General features: G+C 41.2%; 2 protein-coding genes across 4 annotated transcripts in view; one reads left to right on the forward strand and one right to left on the reverse strand.

Annotated features, from left to right (window-relative positions):
* The window catches only part of snap25a (synaptosome associated protein 25a), a 131,660-nt gene extending 111,571 nt beyond the window's left edge, over positions 1-20,089 (forward strand). Inside the window, exons 5-8 of one of the 2 annotated variants that reach the window (XM_043696619.2) lie at positions 3,276-3,393; positions 9,165-9,290; positions 13,234-13,378; positions 18,855-20,089. In XM_043696619.2, the coding sequence (XP_043552554.1) occupies positions 3,276-3,393; positions 9,165-9,290; positions 13,234-13,378; positions 18,855-18,923 (458 nt within the window). In that variant the 3' untranslated portion in view covers positions 18,924-20,089. Of the gene's footprint in view, positions 1-2,994; positions 3,113-3,275; positions 3,394-9,164; positions 9,291-13,233; positions 13,379-18,854 lie in introns of both variants that reach the window. The other variant, XM_043696618.2, reaches the window with a different exon arrangement.
* Positions 1-24,121, reverse strand: part of mkks (MKKS centrosomal shuttling protein) — a 146,896-nt gene that overhangs the window by 45,043 nt on the left and 77,732 nt on the right. The gene's annotated exons all lie outside the window — the stretch shown is intronic.

Genomic DNA, 24,121 nt, shown 5'->3' on the forward strand with positions numbered 1-24,121 from the left:
TTAAAAGTTTTGCGTTTTCGGCAGGAATGATATCTGCAAAATTAATTGCCGCTCGTAACAGAAACTGAGTTAAGTAAACCTTAAACCTGGATCACATAAAATTCTATATCTTGGTCTCAAAGACAGTCATGTTTTTTTTGAGCCAAATAAGTAAAACTTGTGCATTGCAATCCTGAAATTTTTTTTATAATGACTGCAAAAATTATTAAGTGCAAAATTTGTCATAGTCCACTTGGCTCATAGGCATGTCTCTCCATCACAGAGAGACAGTTAGTTATACATAGGTTGAGAGGCACGACTCCCCAAGCGTGGGATAAAAATAATTAACTCCACATGTTCGGGTGCAGCTGGCACTATTGTACTTTGCGTGATAAAAATGGAACTTGTTCAAAAACCCTTTGATGGCATTTTGATTCTGGTAGAGGTAGTATGCATTTATATTTACTGGAAATTCAATTTACAGCTTTTGGAAAATAATCTGATAAAATGAGGTAAGTATGCATTCAGTTTGAAATATGTTTGGATACTACACATAACATTGTGTTCTTTAGACGAATTCTACAAGAATAATAGATTTTGAGGAAGGATTATGTTGGAAGATTTAATCTTGTTCCCATCCAACTATCCCATTTTACCCTCTCTGATTTGAATGCAAGGGATGCTGCTGGATTTAAAGTACTCAGGATTAGTGATTATAATCTTCTTATTCTGCACATTACTCACACTGGCTGTTACGACTTTTAAATACATGTATCAGGTCATTGTCTCAGCAGTTGCAACTCATTAAGGTGCAGACCCAAGACAAGCTCTGGCTGGTCAATCAATATAGCCAATGGGCTATCCAGCATTCTTGGGGATGACTGGTTAGCTCAGCTGGGTGGATGGCTGGTTTGCCACACAGAGTGCTACAACAGTGTGGGTTCAATTCCTGCACTGGCTGAGGTTACCTTGAAGGACACTGCTTGCCTGAGTGCTGTGCCCCTCGTGTTAACCCACCACCAGACATCCCTAACTAACTAGGACTATGGTGACTTTACCTCTACTCCCTTGTGCTTCAATGAACTGTCAATGCTTAACACTGACAGAAAGAGGCACTTTTGAAAATTCTTCTCAACTCTGCTTTGGTTTGAATGGTTTATGATCACAGTGGCTGCAGGGCCTTTTGCCTACTTGCTTCTGTGTTCACCTTTCACATTAATGCTATTGTGAAATACTTTTTTGAGAACCGTGATGAAAAATATCAAACTGAAGCAGTATATTTTTCCTTTGGATCTCTGAGATGGTTGGTCTTGTCTTGGGACTTGTGTGACTTTTCAGTAAAGTTTCCATACCTACTGTCATAGGTTTCAACTGCAAGATGCCACTAAGTGATCCTGGAGACACCAGCTTATTTCCCTGGATTAGTTGACTTTGTAGAATGTGATTTTTATTACTGTAAAATTAAAAAGGATTCTTTGTCATTGCAGCACTTTTTTTTTTGTCTAACAGACTCTGTATTTTAGATGTTAGCAAAGTTCAATTCCAGGTGCGTATTTACACAGCGACTGTGAGACAATTACATTTAATTTCATTGTATTTATTTTTGAGAAATAAATTTCCTTTATATAAGTAAACTTGGGATGTCCCTCAGTGCTTAATAACCAATACGACCACACGATCACACAAATTAAGAGAGGGAGGAAGGCATTTGAAACATTGAGCTTGCTCCATCATTCAGTAAAAGCATGACTAATCTGATTGTAACCTTAATTCCACTTTCTTGCCCGTCCCCTAAACTACTTGATTCCATTGTCAATCTAAAATTATTCTACACAAACAGAAATTCCTGTCAAAGCTCAGAAGGTCTGATAGCATCCATGGAGTGAAATCAGAGTTAACATTTTGGGTCCAGTGATCCTTCCCCAGAACTCTGACTTCCCTGCACAGATGCTGCCAGACCTGCTGAGCTTTTCCAGCAATTTCTACTTTTCTTTCTGATTGCCAACATCCACAGTTCTTTGGCTTTTAAAGCTCTGTCTACCTTCACTTGAATGATCTTCCTTCATTGATCTCTGTGCAAGAGAATGCCAAACACTAGTAGCCCTCTGAGACAAGAAATTCCTCCTCATCTCCATTTTAGATTGAATACCTCGGATGCAGAAAGTATGTCTCTCAGTTCTAGACTTCCTCACAAGATGGAACATTCAGCATCGACCCTATCAAACCCTTTCAGAACCTAATATGTTTCAATAAAATCACCTAACATTTTTCTATATCCTAATACGTTTAGGTCTAATCTACTCAACTTTTTTTCATAAGTTTATTAAAACATTTAAAATGTAATAACTGTTGTAATATAGGGATCACAACAACTAATTTGCACACAGTATGGTCCCATGAGTAATCTGCTAATCAGATTGTGTTGGTTTTTCAGAGAAATATTGGCCCAGAAACTAGACATAAACTTCTCCCTGCTCCCTTCTTCAAACAAATGTAACATTTACATCCACCCGAAAGGCCAAACAGGGCAAGAGCATAGCGACCCACCTGCAACATGGCATTTCCGATAGTGCAGTATCTCTGAGTACTCAAGTCTCTGGAGTGAAAATGGTACCCAAGACACATGTGACACAGAGGCAAGAGTGCTACCCCCTTAGCTTGACAGGAGGAGAGGCTATATGGAGAGAAACTATGAATCCATAATCAAAGAGTAACAAATTTCTCTTTGAAGGTCTGGCTTCTATTTTTCTTTCTTCTACATTACATTTAGATTGCAGAATATGCTCATCAAATGGCCCAATACCATCATTACTTGAAACAATGAGATAATTATTTTCCTTTCTAGGTCTATCAACAAGAAATAATTTGGTCCACATTTAATGTGCATACAGCAGTAACAATGCATCAAGCTAGTGAACTTGTCTCTGGCTTCATAACTTAGTCAACATGGTCATTATTTATGGTCAATGCAAACCGAAATTCATTCCACTGCTATAATCCCTTTATCCTGACCAGAACAACTTGATCGTGTGGAAGATGGCATGAACCATATCAACCAGGACATGAAGGAAGCTGAGAAAACTTTAAAAGATTTAGGGAAATGCTGTGGCCTTTTCATATGCCCTTGTAACAAGTAGGTACTGGGTGCCGGCTCTGATGTGTGGTGTCCAGCTGTCAAAGTGAATGTCTGAAGTGTTCCTTTTTTGAATTGTCTTTTTTTTCTTTTTGTCCTTTCTTTCTCATCTGCTTCATTGTGTGGGGATTTAAAAACAAAAAAAAATCTTGTGTTTAATCAGAACAACTGGAACGCATCGAGGAAGGAATGGACCAAATCAATAAGGACATGAAAGAAGCAGAAAAGAATTTGACAGATCTAGGAAAATTCTGTGGTCTTTGTGCCTGTCCATGTAACAAGTAGGTGGTGTCCGTCTGCCTGCCTGCCTGCCTAAGCATCTGGGCATCCAAGGCTCAAAGTCAAGCCTTGCACAGCTCATCCACGCTTGGCATTAGTGGCAGGATGAGCAATTGGCATGCAGAGAAATGATATAGTTTAAAGGCATCCATTTCATAGTGTAGACTATCCGGTCGGTATAATGCATAGAGAAATCAGGCATGCTGCAACAGAAACCCTCCACTCTCGATGTCAACTATGTAAGCAATGCCCTCGCATGCTCATTGTACAGATATCGAGCTATTAGCTTGGAGATGCTAAAACATAAATAATAGAACATTATCAGAACACACTCAGCGTGTTATCAGTTGACAGATCTATTCAAGAATGACTTATTTTATTGTGCCATGTGATGTGGGTAATAGTGTGTAATGTCTAAATGTTCAGTTGAGCAGCAATGAATGAACTGTGTTATCGCCTTTCAATTTTTAATTGAAAGTGGTCCATTCAGATTCTTAACACAACTGGATTCATTATTGCTATGAAGTGTCATTTGTTGCTTCATGGGGAAAACAAGCAAAAATAAGAAGAATTTGGTTAATTCTACCTCCCTGAAAAGCAAAGTGCAACAAGACACAGCCCTGAGCATAATTTCAAATCAAGTAATTTTGATGTAAATCAGTCAACAGATGCTCTTTAGTAGTCTCTATTTCGCATCATTTTGTGAAATGACAACCTTGTTTCTCGAGCATGTTTATTATGACAGATTTATTTCATGCCTGAGTGTGTTCTTGTATGTAATGTAACAGTCTATTATTTCAGCATGCAAATTTAACAGCAGGTAGTGATTCAGGAGCTGAGCATGTGCAGTATGCTGTAGTTAAATCAGAACGGTTTGTAACTTTCAAATGTGAATGCCTGTCATACATATGCAACGATTGCAGCAACAGAGTAAAGGGAAGATCTTTCAGAATAGAGATAAGGAGAAGCGTCTTCAGCCAGAGAGTGGTGAATCTATGGAGTTCACTGCCACAGAAGACTGTGGAGGCCAGGTCATTGAGTATATTTAAGACTGAGATAGATAGGTTCTTGAATATCATAGGAATCAAGGGTTACGGGAAGAAAGCGGGAGAATGGAGTTGAGAAACTTATCAGCCCTGATTGAATGGCAGGGCAGACTTGATGGGCTGAATGGCCTAGTTTCTGCTCCTGTGTCTTATAGTCTAACAAGTCAGATTTTCTCATTTTTATTTTCAAAGTTTAATCAACGCCAGTTGAAATTTGTTTTCTCTTTGTTCTACTCGCCCGTCCACACTCCCTTCGGAAATGTAGGCTCCTATTGCGATTCTGACACAGATGGGGCCCAGAGTCAAGGAAATCTGCACAGTCTGATCAAACTGGCAGTGGCGCCAGGTCCCTTCTGTGCTCAGATGCGAATCTGTGCTTCTCCCAGGCTGAGGATTAAAAACCGTCACAACCTGCTCAGTGGGAACTGAGAGAGAGCAGGCCACAAGAGAGGTAAGAACTGTGAGAGCAGAGGGGGGGGCATGAGGCACTCAACTCTGTTGCAGCCTTTGCTACCTTGGAGAGCACAACCCCAAACTCTCAGCTCTCCACCCCAATTTGTCCACCTGACCCCACTCCCCGCCTCCCCATTTTTGACAAGCCATGACTTCAATACCCTTGAACGAAGACAGAACCTCTGCAGGTCTGGCAGCATCCTCAGGAACCAGTTCTGAGCAAGGGTCACTGGACCCAGAATGTTAGTTCTGATTTCTCTCCACAGTTGCTGTCAGACCTGCTGAGCTTCTCCACCAATTTCTGTTTTTGTTTCTGATTTCCAATATCCGCAGTTCTCTTGGCTTCGACTTTTATTCAATGCTCTCAACCTGAAGGGAGAGGAGTCTCTGCTCCATAACCCTCCAGGGCTTGTGGACGTGTTGGCAGGTGTATCCTGGAAGGGTTCAGGCACATTTGGTTATAGGCCTTGTTTGCAGTCATTGCAGTTCCCTCTTGGAAGCATGAGAAATTAGTGGTGTCAGATGATTCAAAAAGCACCATTTCAGCTCTGCTTGGTGATGGGGTGGCACAGTGGCTAGCACTGTTGCCTCACAGTGCTAGGGACCCGGGTTCAATTCCTGCCTTGGGTGACTGTGTGGAGTTTGCACGTTCTCCCTGTGTCTGCATGGGTTTCCTCTGGGTGTTCCGGTTTTGTCACACAAACCAAAGGTGTGCAGGTCAGGTGAGTTGGCCATGCTAAATTGCCCATAGTGTTAGATGCATTAGTCAGGGGCAAATGTAGGGTAGAGTAATGGGTCTGGGTGGGTTACTCTTTGGAGGGTTGGTGTGGACTTGTTGGGCTGAAGGGCCTGTTTCCATACTGTAGGGAATCTAATCTGACAGGAACACTCCCCCTGACCAATGAAGAAAGGGGCCCATTTTCAAGATGTTTGTACTTCATGAACCAGTCTATTGCTGGTGGTTTATGTTTAAACAAAGCTTGTCTATTTTCGTATAAAAGCAGAGGAGGCTGCAAACACTCAGCAGGTCGGGCTCTGCCTACCGAGAGAGAAAAGCTTCAGATCTGAAGTGAAAGAAGTTACAGATATAGAGTTATAGAGGTATTAGCACGGAAACAGACCCTTCGGTCCAACTCGTCCACGCTGACCAGATATGTCAACCCAATCTAGTCCCACCTGCCAGCACCTGGCCCATATCCCTCCAAACCCTTCATGATGGATTTTAAACAATTCCAAAGGCAGGGAAAATGAGTGACGGGGGTGATAGAACCCAGCGGTTGGAATCTGTGAAAAGGTGGGGGGGAGATTAAACCAAAGGGAAAGAAAAGGTGAAATATGATAAACAGACAAATGGAAACTCTATTGGATAGTACAGCAGACATTCTTTGAGGTGGACATTTCTGGAAGAGAATAGCAGTGAATTGCAAAGGCTGCTATGAAAATATAGGAAGGAGGTTTTGAGAAATGCAGAGCAGGTCTGTCACTACCTATGGAGTGTATGTTTCAATGGTATGTCAGTCTCTGCACTAGTTTTAAACTTGTTGCTGAGATAAGGTTTAGTGAACATGCAAACACACCTCTGAAGCATGCTGTAACTGTGGCCTTAGCCAACGGGGACCGTTGTAGAATGTTGGACTGAGAGCTATTGTGACTGACAGCCACCCTATTGAAAGCGACACTCCCCCCGCCCCCACCCGATTTTCTTTCTTCCTCCGTGGACATCTGAATACTGTGCATCGTATATTTAAATGGAAGTGGAAATCGTCATGGTACCCAGCCTTACAGATTGTAAGATCAGAGAAACATAGAAACAAAGGGGATAGCAGCAGGAGTAGGCCATACAGCCCCTTTAGCCTGCTCCACCATTCATTAAGATCATAGCTGTTCATTGGGCTCAATGTCCTAAACAGGCCCTCTCCCCATATCCCTTCATCACTTTAGCCACAACAGCCATATCTACCTCCCTCTTGAAAACACAAAATATTTTGGCCTCAACCGCTTTCTGTGGCAGTGAAGTCCACTGACTCACCACTCTGTGGGTGAATAGATTTCTCCTCATCTCAGTCCTAAAAGTTTTACCCCTTATCCCTAAACAATTACCTCTTGTTCTGGACTCCCTCGCCATCAGGACCATCCTTCCTGCATCTAACCTCTCCTGTCCTGTTAAAGGCTTCCATGAGATAGCCCCCTTATTCTTCTAAACCCCAGGGAATATAATTGGAACAGACACATGAATGGGCAGGGAGCAGAGGGCAGTGTCCAGGGGACACATCCTTGGAAAATAGGCGCCAGGTTTAGATAAAGGATCTGGATCAGCGCAGGCTTGGAGGGCCGAAGGGCCTGTTGCTGTGCTTTAATTTTCTTTGTTCTTTGGTTTAACTGACTCAATCTCTCCTCATACATCAGCCCTGCCATCCCAGAAATCAACTTGGTAAACTTTCGCTATGCTCCCTCTATAGATAGAATATCCTTCATCCGATAAAGGAGACCAAAACTGCACATAATATTTCATGTGTGGTCTCACCAATGCCTTGTATAATTGCAGCAAGAAATTGTTCCTGTTCTTGAATCCTTTTGGTTTGCAAGCCAACAAGATCTTTATTTTCTTTACTGCCAGCTTAAGAAAACCTTAAGGTCTGGCCTGATCTCATCTGAAGGGCAAAAATGCCCAGACTAAAACACCCATCACATCTCTAACATTTTCCTGTTCTGAGGGAAGGTGAAAAGCCTGAAAGTGTTAACAGTGTTTCTCCCTCCACAGATGGTGCCTGACCTGCTAAGTGTTGCCAGGATTTTGTGTAAAGACAGTCCATTAGTTCTGAGCCGGCTCACGTATTTGATTTGATCTATTTATTTGTGTATCATGTGCCCAACAGAAGTTATCGGAACCGAGTGCTGGGTGAAGCATATAAATAGACACCAATGTTTCACCTGGCCACTCAAGTCTACCAATGGTCAAGAACAGATAGTCACTTTGCTGTTAGATTCTACAGGGTTAAGCAGCTGGGAAAAATCAGAAATGGCTTTAACAATGGAATGATTGGGCTGTTGTGGCACAGTGGTAGTGTCCCTGCCTCTGGCATAGGAGGCCTGCTCCAGATGTGTGACATAATAGGTTGATGTTATAAATACCGAGATAGAATATACTTTGCTATACAATTAACACAGTACATACTGCACATCCCAGAGACCTGACACTGCAGCACTGTTATTGTAGCTGCACGGATGAGAATGGGCCTATATATAGAGAGAAAACGTGCACTAGCTTTGCGAATCGCAATTTTTTTCAGCTTGCTATTGACTCATTTCTTTTGTTTTGCAACCCCCCAACCCCTTCCCCTTCCAATATTAGTTGATGATCAGAGATCTATTCTAATTGTGTGCTGAACAAGTCATTGGTATCCTTCCATTGATGTTGCTTTTTCTGCTAGTGACCCGTCGGTTCATGGGCCTGCCTGAGTATGCTTTGTGCTTTCCCTTTTGTGCCTAGGGTCCAGACACAAACAAGACACAAGGATGTGTTCAATGCTTTCCTTTCTAATCCTAATAGTTCACTGAGTGCGTTACCTTTCACTCTTGCATTTGTTCCACTGTATGTGCTTCTTCAGTTTGCGTGTTCATTGGCAAAGGGGTGTACATTAGACAACAACTTATGGTTAATAAATTACAAGTACCGATATATTATTCTGAAATGTGGCCAACATTTCCAATAACAATACAAAACTTTCAACATAACATTGGTAGATTGGGTTGGGAAAAAGTGTAAGTAAAATGGTGCTTCTGATCATACAGCTTGTGCAAGCTACTTTGATAGCTATTGGCTACTTGCTTCATGATATTAAATACTTGTGTTATCTTTAAAGGGGAGGGAGATACTTGAAAAGAAAACTTCAAGCTCATCCTAAACTTCACTCCAACACGACAGTCTGATTTCTGTCATGTGTTGTCCATGCTGAATTTGACAGTCTTTTATTTCTGTCTGCTAATGTTAGTGTTGTATGTCTTGTTCTGTGTAACAACCCAAAGTTTCATTAATTTCCATGTGAATAATATCGGAAACAATTATGTGGACGTTTGTGCACTGAAAAGTGTAATATGTGTTTGGTGCAATCATGGCTACAATTTTTTTCTCAATCATATGATATATCGGTATGCTATTACTTCCTAAAATTTCCACCTGCCTGGTGCAGTTAGAAATTGTGGAGTTATAAAATGTCCCGGCTTGAGCCCCGGTTTCGGTGTCTACGTTATGGTGTCCTGTTGTACTTGTGCAGACTGAAGTCAAGTGATGCTTATAAAAAGGCCTGGGGGAATAACCAGGATGGAGTCGTGGCCAGCCAACCGGCCCGGGTGATGGATGAGCGTGAGCAGATGGCAATCAGTGGAGGATTCATTCGCAGGTGAGGTCAAACTCAGAACGCATCAGACTAAAAGACATACTGTTATCTGGGGCTTTACCATGGTCCCAAGTTGAACGATGCAAAAATTTCAGTCATCAAGAGCCAAGCTTGCGAGTGAAAAAAAGCCATGGTATCGACCAATGGGGAAGACCCACCAGCTCTCCACAGGTGGATAAGATGGTTTAGAATCCATTTTGGGTGGAGTTTAATATTACTGACCCAGGTCCAGCTCATTGCCGGAATGAAACGCACTCTCAACGGAGGTCTGGCTGATTTATGTATCTGATAGGCACTTAGGGGGTGACTTTATAGAGGTTTATATAATCATTAAGGGCATGCATAGGATGAATAGCCAGGGTTTCAATTCCCAGGGTAGAGGAGTCCAAAGTTAGAGTGAATATGTTTAAAGTGAGAGTGGAAAGGTTTAAAAGGGACCTAAGGGGCAATCTTTTCACACAGAGGGTGGTGCATGTATGGAATGAGCTGCCAGAGGAAGTGGTGGAGGCTGGTACAATTACAACATTTAAAAGTCATCTGGATGGGTAATTGAATAGGAAGGGTTTAGAGGGACATAGTCAAATGCTGAGAAATGGGACTAGATTAATTTAGGATATCTGGTCAGCATGGATGAGTTGGACTGACATTTCTGTGTTATACATCTCCATGACTCTATGATGGGCCTTTCCTAGAATTCAGAACTCAAGGAAGGAAATCCTGCTTGGCCCAGTGCTGCCATTCACTAAACAACATTAACTAATGTTCTTCAAGGAAGGAAATGTGCCATCCTTACCTGTTCTGGCCTACATGTGACTCCCAACCCATGACATTGTGGTTGACTGTTAACTGCCCTCTGAAATGGCCTGAGCAAGTCGGTCAGTTTTAGTGGCATTTGGGGATAAACAATATATGGCGAACTAGGCATGCCTATATCCCACAAATGACAGAAAAAAAAAAATAAGAGGGATCAACATAGCTGGTTTGCCTCCATCAGACATCATCGTAGGATCTCTGGAGACGTGACAGAGAGGGCAAGATGCAAGGATGGGTACCAGTTTCCTCAGTCGAGCACTAAGTGCCTTTGAAAGATGGATTTTGTCTTAAAAGCTGTGGGTGAATCCCACAGGGACTTTCTGGTTAACCTTTTGAAGACTTACACTCGCATCCTTGAGCACCACTCATTTCTGCTGAACTTCAAAATAATTAATGTCAATTGGCTCATTAATGAGCCTGATTCCTTGTTTTGCACCACATGAAAATTTTTGAATATGTGTCCTGTTCACCAGTGTTTAAGTCATTCATATATAACAGGGAAAGCAGCGGCAAGAGCAAATCCAGCTCATTGTTACATAGCCATTTGCCTTCTTGTAGCATATTAAGTTTCATATGTTTTTACTGACTATTTTATGCTACTGTGGCTCTGTAAAATAATACCTACAATATTCACAAGAACAGCAAACTGTATAATGAAATTGGAGACCACAATCACCAAAGTGGAATTGTTCCACTTATAAAAATATTCAAATCTCTGTCACTAAATACAAAAAGTTTATATTGATTTTAGGATTGGCAAGGAGAAAATGTATGGTTCACACCAACAGGTTAAGGTGAACTGTTTTGTAACTGTGATTTGGAGATACTGGTGTTGGACTGGGGTGTACAAAGTTAAAAATTAGCATTTAGGCTGATTACTTTGGACGATGAAACGGAAAAGTCACATCAGTCTAGGAGTAAAGCTCAGATGTTTCTGTTCTTTCAAGAGTGAATCTTTTGTTCTTTATCTTGAACATAGTAACTGATAGAGTATGGTTCATTGAGCTGTGGTAGCTCCTCCAATGTCTGACGTGGGGAACTGAGGGTGAAAATAAGGTGTACTGGCTGCAAAACAGAGCTCTCCCCTAAGGCTGGAGCTCAAGGAATTGTTAATTTTCCATGCTGGAAGAGGTGGCAGAGGCAGGGAGGGACCAGACAATGGCAGAGATTTGCTGTGAAAAGTGGGAATATTGCCTTCAATGCATTGACAATAAGATGGTGAGGAACAGGAAAACAGGAAGCGCTGATAATGGAAGAATTAGACCCAACCTAATTCAGATGGGTCAGAGAGCTGCAAGACCCCTGGAGTATTCATGAAAGATTATTTATTTATACTGTGAGGTTCATGAGAAGTGAAGTGAAAATTGACGGGCATTAGAGAGTGTGTGGTGTTGGAAAAGCACAGCAGGTCAGGCAGCATCCAAGGAGCAGGCGAATCAACATTTCAGGTATGACCCCTTCATCAGGAATATGCCTAAAGCTTATGCCTGAAATGTTGACTCTCCCTCATTCCTGATGAAGGGCTTATGCCCAAAATGTCGATACTCCATTCCTGATGATTGGCTTATGCCTGAAATGTTGATTCTCCTGCTCCTCGGATGCTGCCTGACATGTTGTGCTTTTCCAGCACCACACTCTCGACTCTGATCACCAGCATCTGCAGTCCTCACTTTCTTCTGGTTTAGAATAGTCAAGGAATGATTTTAGCTTAGAAAACATGGAGAATAAAAGCTTTTAGAAAAGATTTTAGAGGAGAATTGACTGATTTTGATTTGACTTGATTTCTTGTAGTCACATGTACCGAAGTACAGTGAAAAGGTTTGTTTTATGAGCTATACAGGCAAATCATAACAAACAAGGACATACAGATCACAGGGTGCTTAGACAGAGCAGGACATATAAGGTTATGGCCACACAGGAGGTGTGTAAAGCAAGATCAATATTAGATTTGAAGTTATTAGAGCTCCCTTCAGCAGTCTGATAACAGCAGGGAACAAGCTGTTCTTGAACCTGTTGGTGTGTGTGTTCAAGCGACTGTATCTTCTGCTTGATGGAAGATGTTGGAAGAGAACATTACTGGGGTGGGAGAGGTCTTTGATGATGTTGATAGCCTTTCCGTGGTAAGGAGAAGTATAAATGAAGTCCATGGATGGGAGGTTGCCTTTCGTGATGGACTGAGCTGTGCATGCAACTTTCTGTCATTTCTTACACTCCTGGGCAGTGTATTTGCAGCAGGGGTCAGAAGCAAATATAGTTACTCTCCTGAAAAAGTGGATAGGACAGTTTAGGGAAAATACAGTTACCTTGAGGTAAAGGTTGATCCTCTGAAATTTCCAGACCAGAGTGTTTGGTTAGAAAGCTGCAGACTATGGTAAAACTGATAAAGTTTAAGCTCTCAATTCTGTGAGTATTCATTTATAAAGCCTTCACAGTTCACAAAACAGAACTGAACAGAATCAATTAAGTTGAACCTAAAGATTTAATAAAGAAAAGTAATTTCTTTGGATTTGACTTGCTGTAAACTAATAATATTGTGGAACAAATGAAACTGTGTTTAATATCTTTCAAACTGTGCTCTACATTTCATTTACTTGTGAATTAAATATTTGCTTTGTTGTTAAAGAAAGTCTCCATTCTTGTGTACCTATCCTGCAGTGAATGACCAATATGTTAAAAATCACACAACACCTGGTTATAGTCCAACAGGTTTAATTGGAAGCATGCTAGCTTTCGGAGCAACGCTCCTTCATCAGGTGGTTCATCCGGGTTTCATCAGCGGCGTTCCGAAAGCTAGTGCTTCCAATTAAACCTGTTGGACTATAACCTGGTGTTGTGTGATTTTTAACTTTGTACACCCCAGTCCAACACCGGCACCTCCGAATCATGACCGATATGTTACATTACAAAAAAATGCATGATCTACCAAACCAGATTGCATTCTGTGATCTGATCTGTCCAGTCGTAACATGAGTTGAGACCATAATAAAGTAGAAACCACTATTGCTGATGAGTTGAAAATTCGCCTATTCCATTCCTCTAACCAAATTTAAGAGATAAAATTGTTTTTCTGTATAGTCAGACTCAAGGAAATGATTCAAATAATATATTTTAAAGACACTTTCTTCTGATGCAGAGTAACCAATGATGCCCGGGAAAATGAGATGGATGACAATTTAGAGCAAGTTGGTGGTATCATTGGTAATCTTCGCCACATGGCTCTTGACATGGGTAACGAGATTGATACACAGAACCGCCAGATTGACAGGATTATGGAGAAGGTAAGACTATTAGCAAATCAATTTTAAAGGTACTTGGCGGGGGGGGAATATGAATTCACTTTGTAACTGGCCCTAAACTAATTCTGAACTATCAGTGTTTGTGTGTTTAAAATGCACTTCGGCTCACTCATTAAACTGTCTACTGATCTATGTTGTTTGCAATTCTGTTCTCCCTCCCATCAGAAGAATGCTGTGAAATTTAATAGGGTTCAGAAAAGATTAACAAGGATGTTGTCAGGGTTGGAGGGTTTGAGGTACAGGGAGAGGCTGCATAGGCTGTGACTGTTTTCACTGGAGCATCGGAGGCTGAGGGGTGACCTTATAGAGGTTTATAAAATAATGAGGGGCATGGATAGGGTAAATAGACTCCTCCCCTGGGGTGGGGGAGTCCAGAACTAGACGGCATAGGTTTAGGGTGAGAGGGGAAAAATGTAAAGGTCAGCTATGGGGCAATGTTTTCATGCAGAGGGTGGTGCGTGTATGGAATGCGCTGCAAGGGGAAGTGATGGAGTCTAGTACAATTACGACGTTTAAAGGCATCTGGATGGGTATATGAATAGGAAGGGTTTAGAGGGATATGGGCCAAGTGCTGGCAAATGGGACTGGATTAGTTTAGGGTATCTGCTCGGCATGGATGAGTTGGACCGAAGGGTCTGTTTCCGTGTTGTACATCTCTACGACTCTCTGACGCTATTTGAAGTTTGAAAACACAGACTGTACTATCATTATGCAGTGTATAGCCATGTGCCCACATTAACAATGTAAATGCAGTCGGAAAAATGTCACATGTTGAGGGTCATGTTGCTGATCACTATAAGCAAATGTTCTGCCGAGCCAGTAAATGGTGCCCCATTCTGAGGCCAATTACCAAGATTGGAGGGAGGGATTGATGTGTTGACAAAAGGATATTGGCTAATTTTAACCCTTTTTTATTTAAATTCAATGCACTGTGTTCACAGTAACATTCACACCAGTTATGCCAGGTAATGGCCATCCCCAGTAAAAGACAATCTAACCACTGTCCCTTGACATTCAGTGGGATCGCCATCACTGAATTCCCTCTGTGTCAACATCTTGGGGGTTACCATTGACCAGAAACTCACCTGGACTCACCACATAAAAACTGTGGCTACAAGAGCAGATTAGAGGCAAGGAATATTGCAGCAGGTAAATCACCTCCTGACGCCTCAAAGCCTGTCCATCATCTAAAATGTACAAGCCAGGAGTGTGATGGAATACTCTCCACTTGCCTGGATTAGTGTAGCTCCAACAACACTCAAGAAACTTGGCACCAGCCAGGACAAAGCAGCCCGCTTGACTGGCACCACATCCGCAAGCATCCATCTCCCTCCACCACCGACACTGAGTAGCAGCAGTGTGTCCTGCCTACAATATGTACTGCAGAAAATTGCCAAAGATCCTTAGGCTGCACCTCCCAAACCAACGACCATTTCCGTCTAAAATAGAGGAAAGCAGATACATGGAAACATCACCACCTGCACATTCCCCTCCAAGTCACTGAGCATCCTGACTTAGAAATATATCACCATTCCTTCATAGTCATTGGGTCAACATTCTGCAATTCTTTCCATTAAGCACATTGTGGATCAACCTACAGCATGTGGATTGCAGCGGTTTAAGAAGGCAGCTCACCACCACCTTCTCAAGAGTAACTAGGGATGGGCAATAAATGCTGGCCAGGCTGCAACACCCAAGTCCTACAAGTTAATTTTTTTAAAAACTGTGAGCAATGGCATCTTGTTTATGAACATTTCCCATCCAAAGGAAGGGTTGTAGTGACATATAATTTCTGCAAGAAACACTGTTGAAAATAGACAAAAGTCTTTTGAACTTATTTCATTTGCAACATGTACTAATATGTGTTTTGTATGAATTTTCAACTGGGGTAATGTACCTAATTTCCTCAAGTGAAAAACAAATTATCAACCCCTGCCTTGGATGTACTCAATGACTATTCTAAATTGCATTTTTGTCTGAATGTTGCTGTGTATATTGCCAGCTGATGTGCAGAACTTACAATAATCTAACTCCAATAAAGATAGGAATATCATGACCCATGAGACAAACTTTGGGATAAACGCATCATTCACACTCCATAAATAGCTGTACTGACACAATTCCTGAAGAAGGGCTCATGCCTGAAACGTCGATTCTCCTGCTCCTTGGATGCTGCCTGACCTGCTGCGCTTTTCCAGCAACACATTTTCAGTACTGACACAATTGTTATCCTTGAGTTTGTTCTGAGTTTGACCTCCTGATTTGAATCTTCTGGATGCTTCAATATGATGTGTGAGCACATCATCAATGGAGTAACAGAGAAGTGAAACTTTCCCTGTTGATGGCTTTAATGAAAGATTTACATTAGCGTGGGACAGTAACTTCACACAAATATACTTTCTATAAAGAAAGAATGATTAGGAGGTGATGGTGGGACAAGCTGAATTACACATTTGCAGAGCTGGTGCAGATGATGGGCCAAATGGCCTTCCACTGCAATGCAACAATTCTGTGAGTATCTCATTGACATAGTCACAGGGTGACTAACATTCCTAATGTTTGTTAACATGTTCATCAAGCAATGTTTGATCATTGTCATGTTCGGAAATCATTTTATGGTTAGTTCCTCCCTTCACCTCTCTTAAATCTGAAGTTACATGACACCAGGTTATAGGTGAACACGTTTATTTAAAATCACAAGCTTTCGGAGCGCAGTTCCCTGTCAGGTGAAGCCACTTCACCTGAAGATTCTTGTTGCTCACGTCTTCAGTGCTTAGTGAACAAGCGACACAGGCTGATCTCTGAATTGAAAGGGAACTGAAAAGTCTATGGGTAAAGTACGGGCAGCTACCTGTGGAATATCAGGGTACTTCAATTATTATTGTATGAGGGAATAATGATCAGTAACACAACTAAGTAAGTAATTAGAATATTCCTGTCATCATTTTTGCTGCTGCTAAATTCCAGACTACCTCTGGAGGAGATAATATTTTGGATACATGCCTATGAGTTTCATCATATTAACAAGCTTCCCTACTGAGTCAATTCGTCTAAATTCTCTCCTCCACTAGCTTCAATATTCCTGAAAAGAGAGACATTTGTCAATGCTTTTTAACCTTCCAATCAGCAGAACAAACTCAAGCATAACAAATTTTAAACAATCACAAAGATTTATATGACAATAAAAAAGTGTGCTCATTGGTAGGGAAACCAGGAGGGAACTATCGGTTCCCCAAGTTTTTGGGTAATTGGGCAACAACCAACCGGATTCCTGATGAAGGACTTATGCCCGAAACGTCAACCGTCCTGCACCTTAGATGCTGCTTGGCCTGCTGTGCTTTTTCAGTGCCACACTTCTCAATAACAACTAACAACCAGTTTAAGATAATCAGTCAAATTCATAATATATTTATACTTGCATAAAGTGACATTCATTCAGATACAAAAACCTGTTATTTGTAAACAGAAGGATTACGTTCACCCATGGGTTTTGGGGTGCCTTTTGTTCCTCATTCCATCCTCCATGCCCATGCCTCAGCCAATCAGCACCCTTTATCCCTGTACCTTAAACTGTTGTGAGAGCTGAAATTTGGCATTCTTGCGTGTGTCCTGATGAGTGCAAGACGAAAAGCTTAAGCAATGTGTCTCTCTTTTCAGCAATATTCAAGTTTGGTATTACCAAACATTCCCAATATGTTTGTGACTAATAACCAAAAAGGGAATATCAAAAAAAGCTTCCCATTTGTTATTGCCCCGGTGATTTATTTTATTTCCATCATTGTTCGTGGCATTGTCCAGAAGATTAATCTTTATTTCCTGGAGACTCCGGGACACTGCTGTCAGAATGCTAATCCCATATCTGCAGATGTTTCACTGCCTTTTAGCCTCTAGCACTGAGCAGTGAAACATCTGCACATATTTGCAAAGGGACAGTGGCAATGCACCACTGATCAGTAGAGCTATAAGCGGTGTTCTCCAGTGTGCTGTACCTCTGTGATTTACTATTTCGTCAGCATTAGAAACACCTATATCCAATTAACTGAATGTTTCCTATCTAGTGCTTACTTGGGGGTGACATTATAGAGGTTTATAAAATCATGAGGGGCATGGATAGGATAAATAGACAAGTTCTTTTCCTTGGGGTGGGGGAGCCCAGAACTATAGGGCATAGGTTTAGGGTGAGAGGGGAAAGATATAAAGGGGACCTAAGGGGTAATTTTTTCACACAAAGGGTGGTGCATCTACGGAATGTGCTGCCAGAGGAAGTGGTGGCAAATGGGACTAGATTAGGTTAGGATATCCAGTTGGCATGGACAAGCTGGACTGAAGGGCCTGTTTCCGTTCTGAACATCTCTATGCCTCTATTTGCACAACGCATTTGTTTAGGTATTGACGTTATCTACATATCCTCTGCATTGTTGGTCAATGGAAAAGATTTTATAAATGACATGCCTTCCTTCTGTGAACATGATTTCTTTTAACAGTGAGTGTACAGTACATGTTGAGAACGTGTTCTCCCTGGCTGGCGAATCTAGAAATAATCAGTCTCAGAGGAAGGTGTCAGTCATTTCAGTTGCAGATTTGGGATAAACGTTTTCACTTAGTGGGTTGTGAAGCTTTGGAATTCTTCACTCCGGGGAGCTGAGGGTATTGCCACTGAGTACCTAATATCCAAAAGTTGACAAGTTTTTTTTTCACTTGAGGAATTAAGTAAGTAAAGTCATCGTAGTCCCAGAGGACTGCTCTGTCATTGGTGAGAGATGAGTAGTGGTGGTTTAACCTGAGGGTCACCATAAGTCAGGCAAGGGGAGAGGTTGAGAAGACCAGTTGTTCATGGTAACCTCGGTCGATATGGGATTTGAACCACGCCGTTGGTGTCACTCTGTACTATAAACCAACCAGCTGAGCTAAAGGAATGGAGACAGATGGGGGAAGTGGAGTTGAGGTAGATAATGGTCAGAGTTGAGAGTGTGGTGCTGGAAAAGCACAGCAGGTCAAGTAGCATCCGAGCAGCAGGAGAATTGACATTTCAGGCAAAAGCCCTTCATCAGGAATGAGGCTTGTGGGCCAAGGAGGCTGAGAGATAAATGGGAGTGGGGTGGAGCTGAGGGGAAGGTAACTGAGAATGCAATAGGTAGATGGAGGTGGGACAGAAGGTGATAGATTGGAGAAGAGGGTGGGTCACATAGGTAGGAAAGACAATGGACAGGTCCAGAGGGTGGTGCCCTCCAGCATCTACAATCCTCACTTTCTCCTATTAGATAGTGGTCAGCCAAGATTTTATTGAATGGTAGAATAGGCCTGAAGGGCCAAATGGCCTCCTTCAATTCTTATTTTTGATCCAGTTGTTTGTGGTGCTTGCCATTCAATTATTCTTCATTCTTTGGGTAATGTACAATTAATTTGCTCTTCCTTCAACACAAAATAATGTGCGTGCAATTTTTTTTTTAAATTTTAGGCTGAATCCAATAAAACCAGGATTGACGAAGCTAACCAACGTGCAACAAAGATGCTGGGAAGTGGCTAAGCCTGCAGGAAAGTGCACTACTCCCTGGCACTCTTCAGAAAGCAGCGTATACATTGATTTTATTGTGGTATTTACTGACTAGGTTTGCACACATGCACATGACAGACCCAGTGTAAAAGTTGCCCTGTGTAGCTTGTCATATTTTTAACCAGAGTACTTGTAATTATTTATTTCTAGATAAATCTCTTTCCAAAGGATGTATATAGGGCTGGATTGATGGCTTTAGCTCACTCGTGATTTTTCATTTTGTTTTCCCATTACAAAGTTTGCTCGGTAAAATAGGAGCTTGAGAAAAGCTGTTTTTCTTTTGAAATGCAGGGTGTACAGTATTGTCCTTGTGAACTGTGTCATTACACAAAGCTACTGCCATGTTCCTAAGGGTAATGTGATGATAAAAATGCATAGTTAAAAACAAAACTGTTGTCTTATGTTCATTTCACAGAACCTTTCTAACTTAACGTCAAGGAAGTGTGGTGTGTGTAACTGTAACCGTCCTTGCACTGAGGTGATGTACTCATACAATTATGCATGATATTAATTGTAAGACCTTCTGCTAAAATGATCTTCACATGGCAGTAGCGCCTTGGCAAAGCATGCTCAGTATTGAGACACAGTTGATAATAGGTTATATCTGCAAGTCTACAGTAGTGCCACATTTCATGTTCGAGAAACAAAACTGTGAACATGGTGTAAAATAAGGATAAAGCATTTAATAAATGAACAATTTCTGCAATGAGTATTCTCAAAATGAGAAAACTTAAGGCAGAAGCAAAACATATTGGTAGCGGTTAGACATTTTATCCACAAGGTTTAGATGCTGCTAATGGTAACGATATCTGATGGAAAGATTGCACTAACAGGGAAAACGTAGTTGTATACATAGGCCTGAATATTTATGAAAGATATGTAGATTTTATAAAGAAATTGTATTTTGTTTGTTATTACCCTGTGTTTTGTAAAGTTTCTTGTCGCTTTATGTATTTAGAGCTATGCACAGCAAATGGCTGGACTGTGTAGTTAAAGAAATAACTAAACAAAAATAGCAAAATCTGTTGAGATAAATGTTATTATAGCATGTAATGTGGAATTCCTACTGCCTCTGTCAGTCTGTGAAGTGGTTAAACATTTTGTAGCTAGTTAAAATGATTAAATATTACGAACCTTAAGCGATGTGCAGTTTAGTTTGTTGCCTACAAACCTTCTAAAAAACCTGTAACATGCATTGAGGCAGGTTAATGTCTTTGATGCAAAAGGGAGAAGAGCTCCATTGTACATTATTTATACCCACAGCTGAGATCTCTTTATCAAGGCATATCTACTATTTTGCTACACTTAGCACATAAAGGAAGTCTCATGTGATCTAAACTAGTTATTAAATCCAATGATTGAGCATTTTCCAATTCTTTTAAAGATTACCTGATGTGTTGTATAGAGATCCTTTGATCTGCTTCTCAAAGAGTGGGCGGCACGGTGGCACAGTGGTTAGCACTGCTGCCTCACAGCGCCAATTCCCGCCTCAGGCGACTGACTGTGTGGAGTTTGCACGTTCTCCCCCGTGTCTGCGTGGGTTTCCTCCGGGTGCTCCGGTTTCCTCCCACAGTCCAAAGATGTGCAGCTCAGGTGAATTGGCCATGCTAAATTGCCCGTAGTGTTAGGTAAGGGGTAAATGTAGGGGTATGGGTGGGTTGCGCTTCGGCGGGGCGGTGTGGACTTGTTGGGCCGAAGGGCCTGTTTCCACACTGTAAGTAATCTAATCAAATGCTTATTTCTGACACACTGAAATTTTTCTTAGAAATATCCAAATCCTGATATGCTACTTATGTTAATGTTCATGTAACTGCGTTGACAGCTAACAGAAGGGACATCATTTTTGTTTTATATTCCACATACTGATAGCTGCCACTTAAAATCTCATCTCAAATCGATGGCTTGCTGATGAATATGCAAATGACAGCAATTCTTAATCAGTGCTTTGAAGTTATTGATTAACATTCATTGTTAATAATAACACTAATATAATAAGCTCCTTTTTGGAGATTAGTATATTACTGGCCTAGTCCTTATCATTAAGCATGTTTTAAATTGTTTACCTTCTGATAGACTTGGAAGGAGAATGAAAATACAAGATAATTAACGGTGAGAAAAATTACACATATGCATTGAAAGAAGCAACAAAAATACGAGCAAAAGCGAAACATTATTGGAGCCCTTAATTTAACAGGTTTCACGTTACATGCACTTACCCAAAGCTGAAGCCACATTTGGGAATGAAATTACATTATTATCGTATCTGGTGGAATTCGTATGCTTGTACATGTTATGGAGATAAAGACAAAAAAATTGATTTCAGAATGAGAAAGTCAGAAAAACAGAAGAGATGTTATACGTCAGAATGTGCCATGGACTGTTGCTGGAACAATGACCCAGAACTTGCTGAAGTCAGGCATTTGTTGGGGCTGTTTCATCCTTCAGCTCCAAATGGTGTGCCCTGCAAGTTGTTGGATGTGCAAGCAGTTTAATGAGGCTGCTGGGACATTGATGAATGAGGGGATGAGCTGAAGAAGGGCTCATGCCCGAAACGTCGATTCCCCTGCTCCTTGGCTGCTGCCTGACCTGCTGCACTTTTCCAGCAACACATTTTCAGCTCTGATCTCCAGCACCTGCAGTCCTCACTTTCTCCTTGAATGAGGGGATATCTCCTTAACCGGTGATATATTTAAGGATTGAGACAGAAGCAAAGGAAGAATGAAAATAAAATCCAGTCTGAATTAGACTTGGAGAAAGGAAAAAATAAAGAGAAATGAAAATAGATTTGATTAAGAGGCCAAAAGAAAAGAAGCTAAGAGAAAAATAAATTGAAACTCTCCAGGGAAAATTGCTACCTGCAGGAATGAGTCTCCAAAGGTTTAATTGTTCTTTTTCTGGGCCAGATAGGTTGAATAGTATTACAGGAAGATAAATCTTAACTTTACAAATGTACTTACTTTATTAAGTGCCAGCCTAACCTTCTAACTTAAATTTAGTTAGAAATTAATGTGCAACTGCAAAAATGCATTCGTACTCATGAGAAGGCATGGATTGAGTTGCCATTTTGGCATACATTTGACAGGGTGGCATGAGTTGTCCAGCAACAATTATCACAGTCACAGAATATCTCTTCCTTGCCAATTCACATATTTATAGAGCCAAGCACTGTTAAATTAGCCACTACTCTGTCAGCAAATTTTGGTCAATTGTCAAAAACCTGGTTACCTTCCTCCAAATGTTTCTTCAGCTTCTGGGAATGTTAGGATTTTTTTCTGTCCCTTCTTTTTGTGCGCATTTCTTAACCTTAATGTGGACTACGGGTTTGCAGCTCATGGTCAACATGCAACGTTCACAATTCATTACTTTCTTGGCATTCCTAGTTAGGCCATTGGGGCAATGAATATCCATTTTATCAGGGCAGATAGAGAAAAACAAGTGTCCTGTTCCTTATAGTTCTCCAATACAGATGACCAAGGATGCACAGTAGTGATATTAGATGGAAAAATTGGATAGCAATCCCCTTCCTGGTACTGATACGTCCCTTGAATAGTACAAGAAAAATGGCTTATAAGAACAGGCTTTCTGAGAAATTCCTCTCCTGTTGTTCTGCTGAGATTATCCATGCCATATGGAAGTTATTTTAAGGGTCATGCCAAGTCTCAATGATCTTACCAGATCATAGGGATGCTCTCTCATTAGAGAGAGATAACTGATGGTAATTTAATCTGAGCACCACCATAACTCAGATGAGGGGACAGTTTGAGAAGGAGAGTCCTTCATGGTAAACTCAGCGAGCGTGGGGATTAAACCCTTGCTGTTGGCATCATGCTGCTTTGAAAACCAACTGTCTAGAGTTGAAAAGTGTGAATCTGGAAAAGTACAGCAGGAGAGGCAGCGTCCGAGGAGCAGGAGACTGGATAGTTCAGACAGAAGTGGCATTATTCCTGATGAAGGGCTTATGCCCAAAACGTTGACTTTCCTGTTCCTCAGATGCTGCCTGACCTGCTGTGTTTTTCCAGTGCCACACTTTTTGACTCTGACTCTCCAGCATCTGCAGTCCTCACTTTCTCCTAAATCAACTGTCCAGCCAACTAAGCTAAACCTACCTTCATCTTAAGGGTGAAAAGCAACACAATCAATGGTGACTAATCAAGTTGTGTCTATGAAACAAATTTACCTGTTCCTCCAGAATTGTTCAGAAGGTCATAGTTTCTATAATATTGTGACCTTGTGTGCTATTGTATTTTGAGGCGGAGTGGTATATTTCTATTGTCAGTGGGAGAAGCCTCCAGCATAACTAAAATGTCATAATTTGTGTATTAAACTGGAGGGGATCTCAGGTTTATACATGTCATTGCATTAGTTTGGCCATCTGAAGCTATTCAACCATTACAAATGTGTACCCAAATCAGATTAATGAATAGCAAAAGACAACACCAGTGCAGAAAACATGAAGATGACCAACATAGAACGGTGCACTCAATTATATTTGCAGGTAATATGATAGGAAATGAAGACATGGTTGGTGCACTGAAAATGATAAAGAACTACCACTGTTTGGAAAACGAGAAGATTTTAAACATTTTCAATAACACTTTTTAGTTGACAAGAATTTGGTGTGAAGGGTAAAGAGAACAAAGCAAGGAACAAAAGTTAAAGTGAGAAATAAAGCAAGCAAGTCAACAGCAGAAGAAAATCCTCCATATTCTCACTTCAATTTTTAACCAATCGCTTGAGGGATTTAATGATGCACCTCTCGAGAAGATGAAATTGACCTGGGAATTTTAGCTCAAACGTTGGGACAATACCACTACATCACAAGAGCCCCAATAGGCACATACTGCTTGTTTTAGTAAATGAAATGGCAATGTAGACATTTTCTAAGCAACCTGTTTGGAGATGTTATTCCACATCTGTAGAGCAGGTAGGCCATCACCTTGGGTCTCCTGTCTCAGAGGTAGAAGGACTACCACAAAAGTTTCTTAGGTAATATATGCTGACTACAATGGCTCAGTGAGATCTGAAAATTAACAAATTATTGGTGTTAGATTAAGGATTACGAACTGGGATCAGGAGGGGTGTAAAATAACCAAGGCAGTGGTTTCCCAAATATGACTGAAGAAGTATTGATGAGGCTCAGACATGGTCTACCTGGGCATCCAATGGAAACA

The sequence above is a fragment of the Chiloscyllium plagiosum genome, unplaced genomic scaffold (assembly GCF_037043375.1).
Source record: "Chiloscyllium plagiosum isolate Xiang-an unplaced genomic scaffold, Cpla_swu_hap1 HiC_scaffold_10, whole genome shotgun sequence".
In the NCBI taxonomy this organism is placed as follows: Eukaryota; Metazoa; Chordata; class Chondrichthyes; order Orectolobiformes; family Hemiscylliidae; genus Chiloscyllium; species Chiloscyllium plagiosum.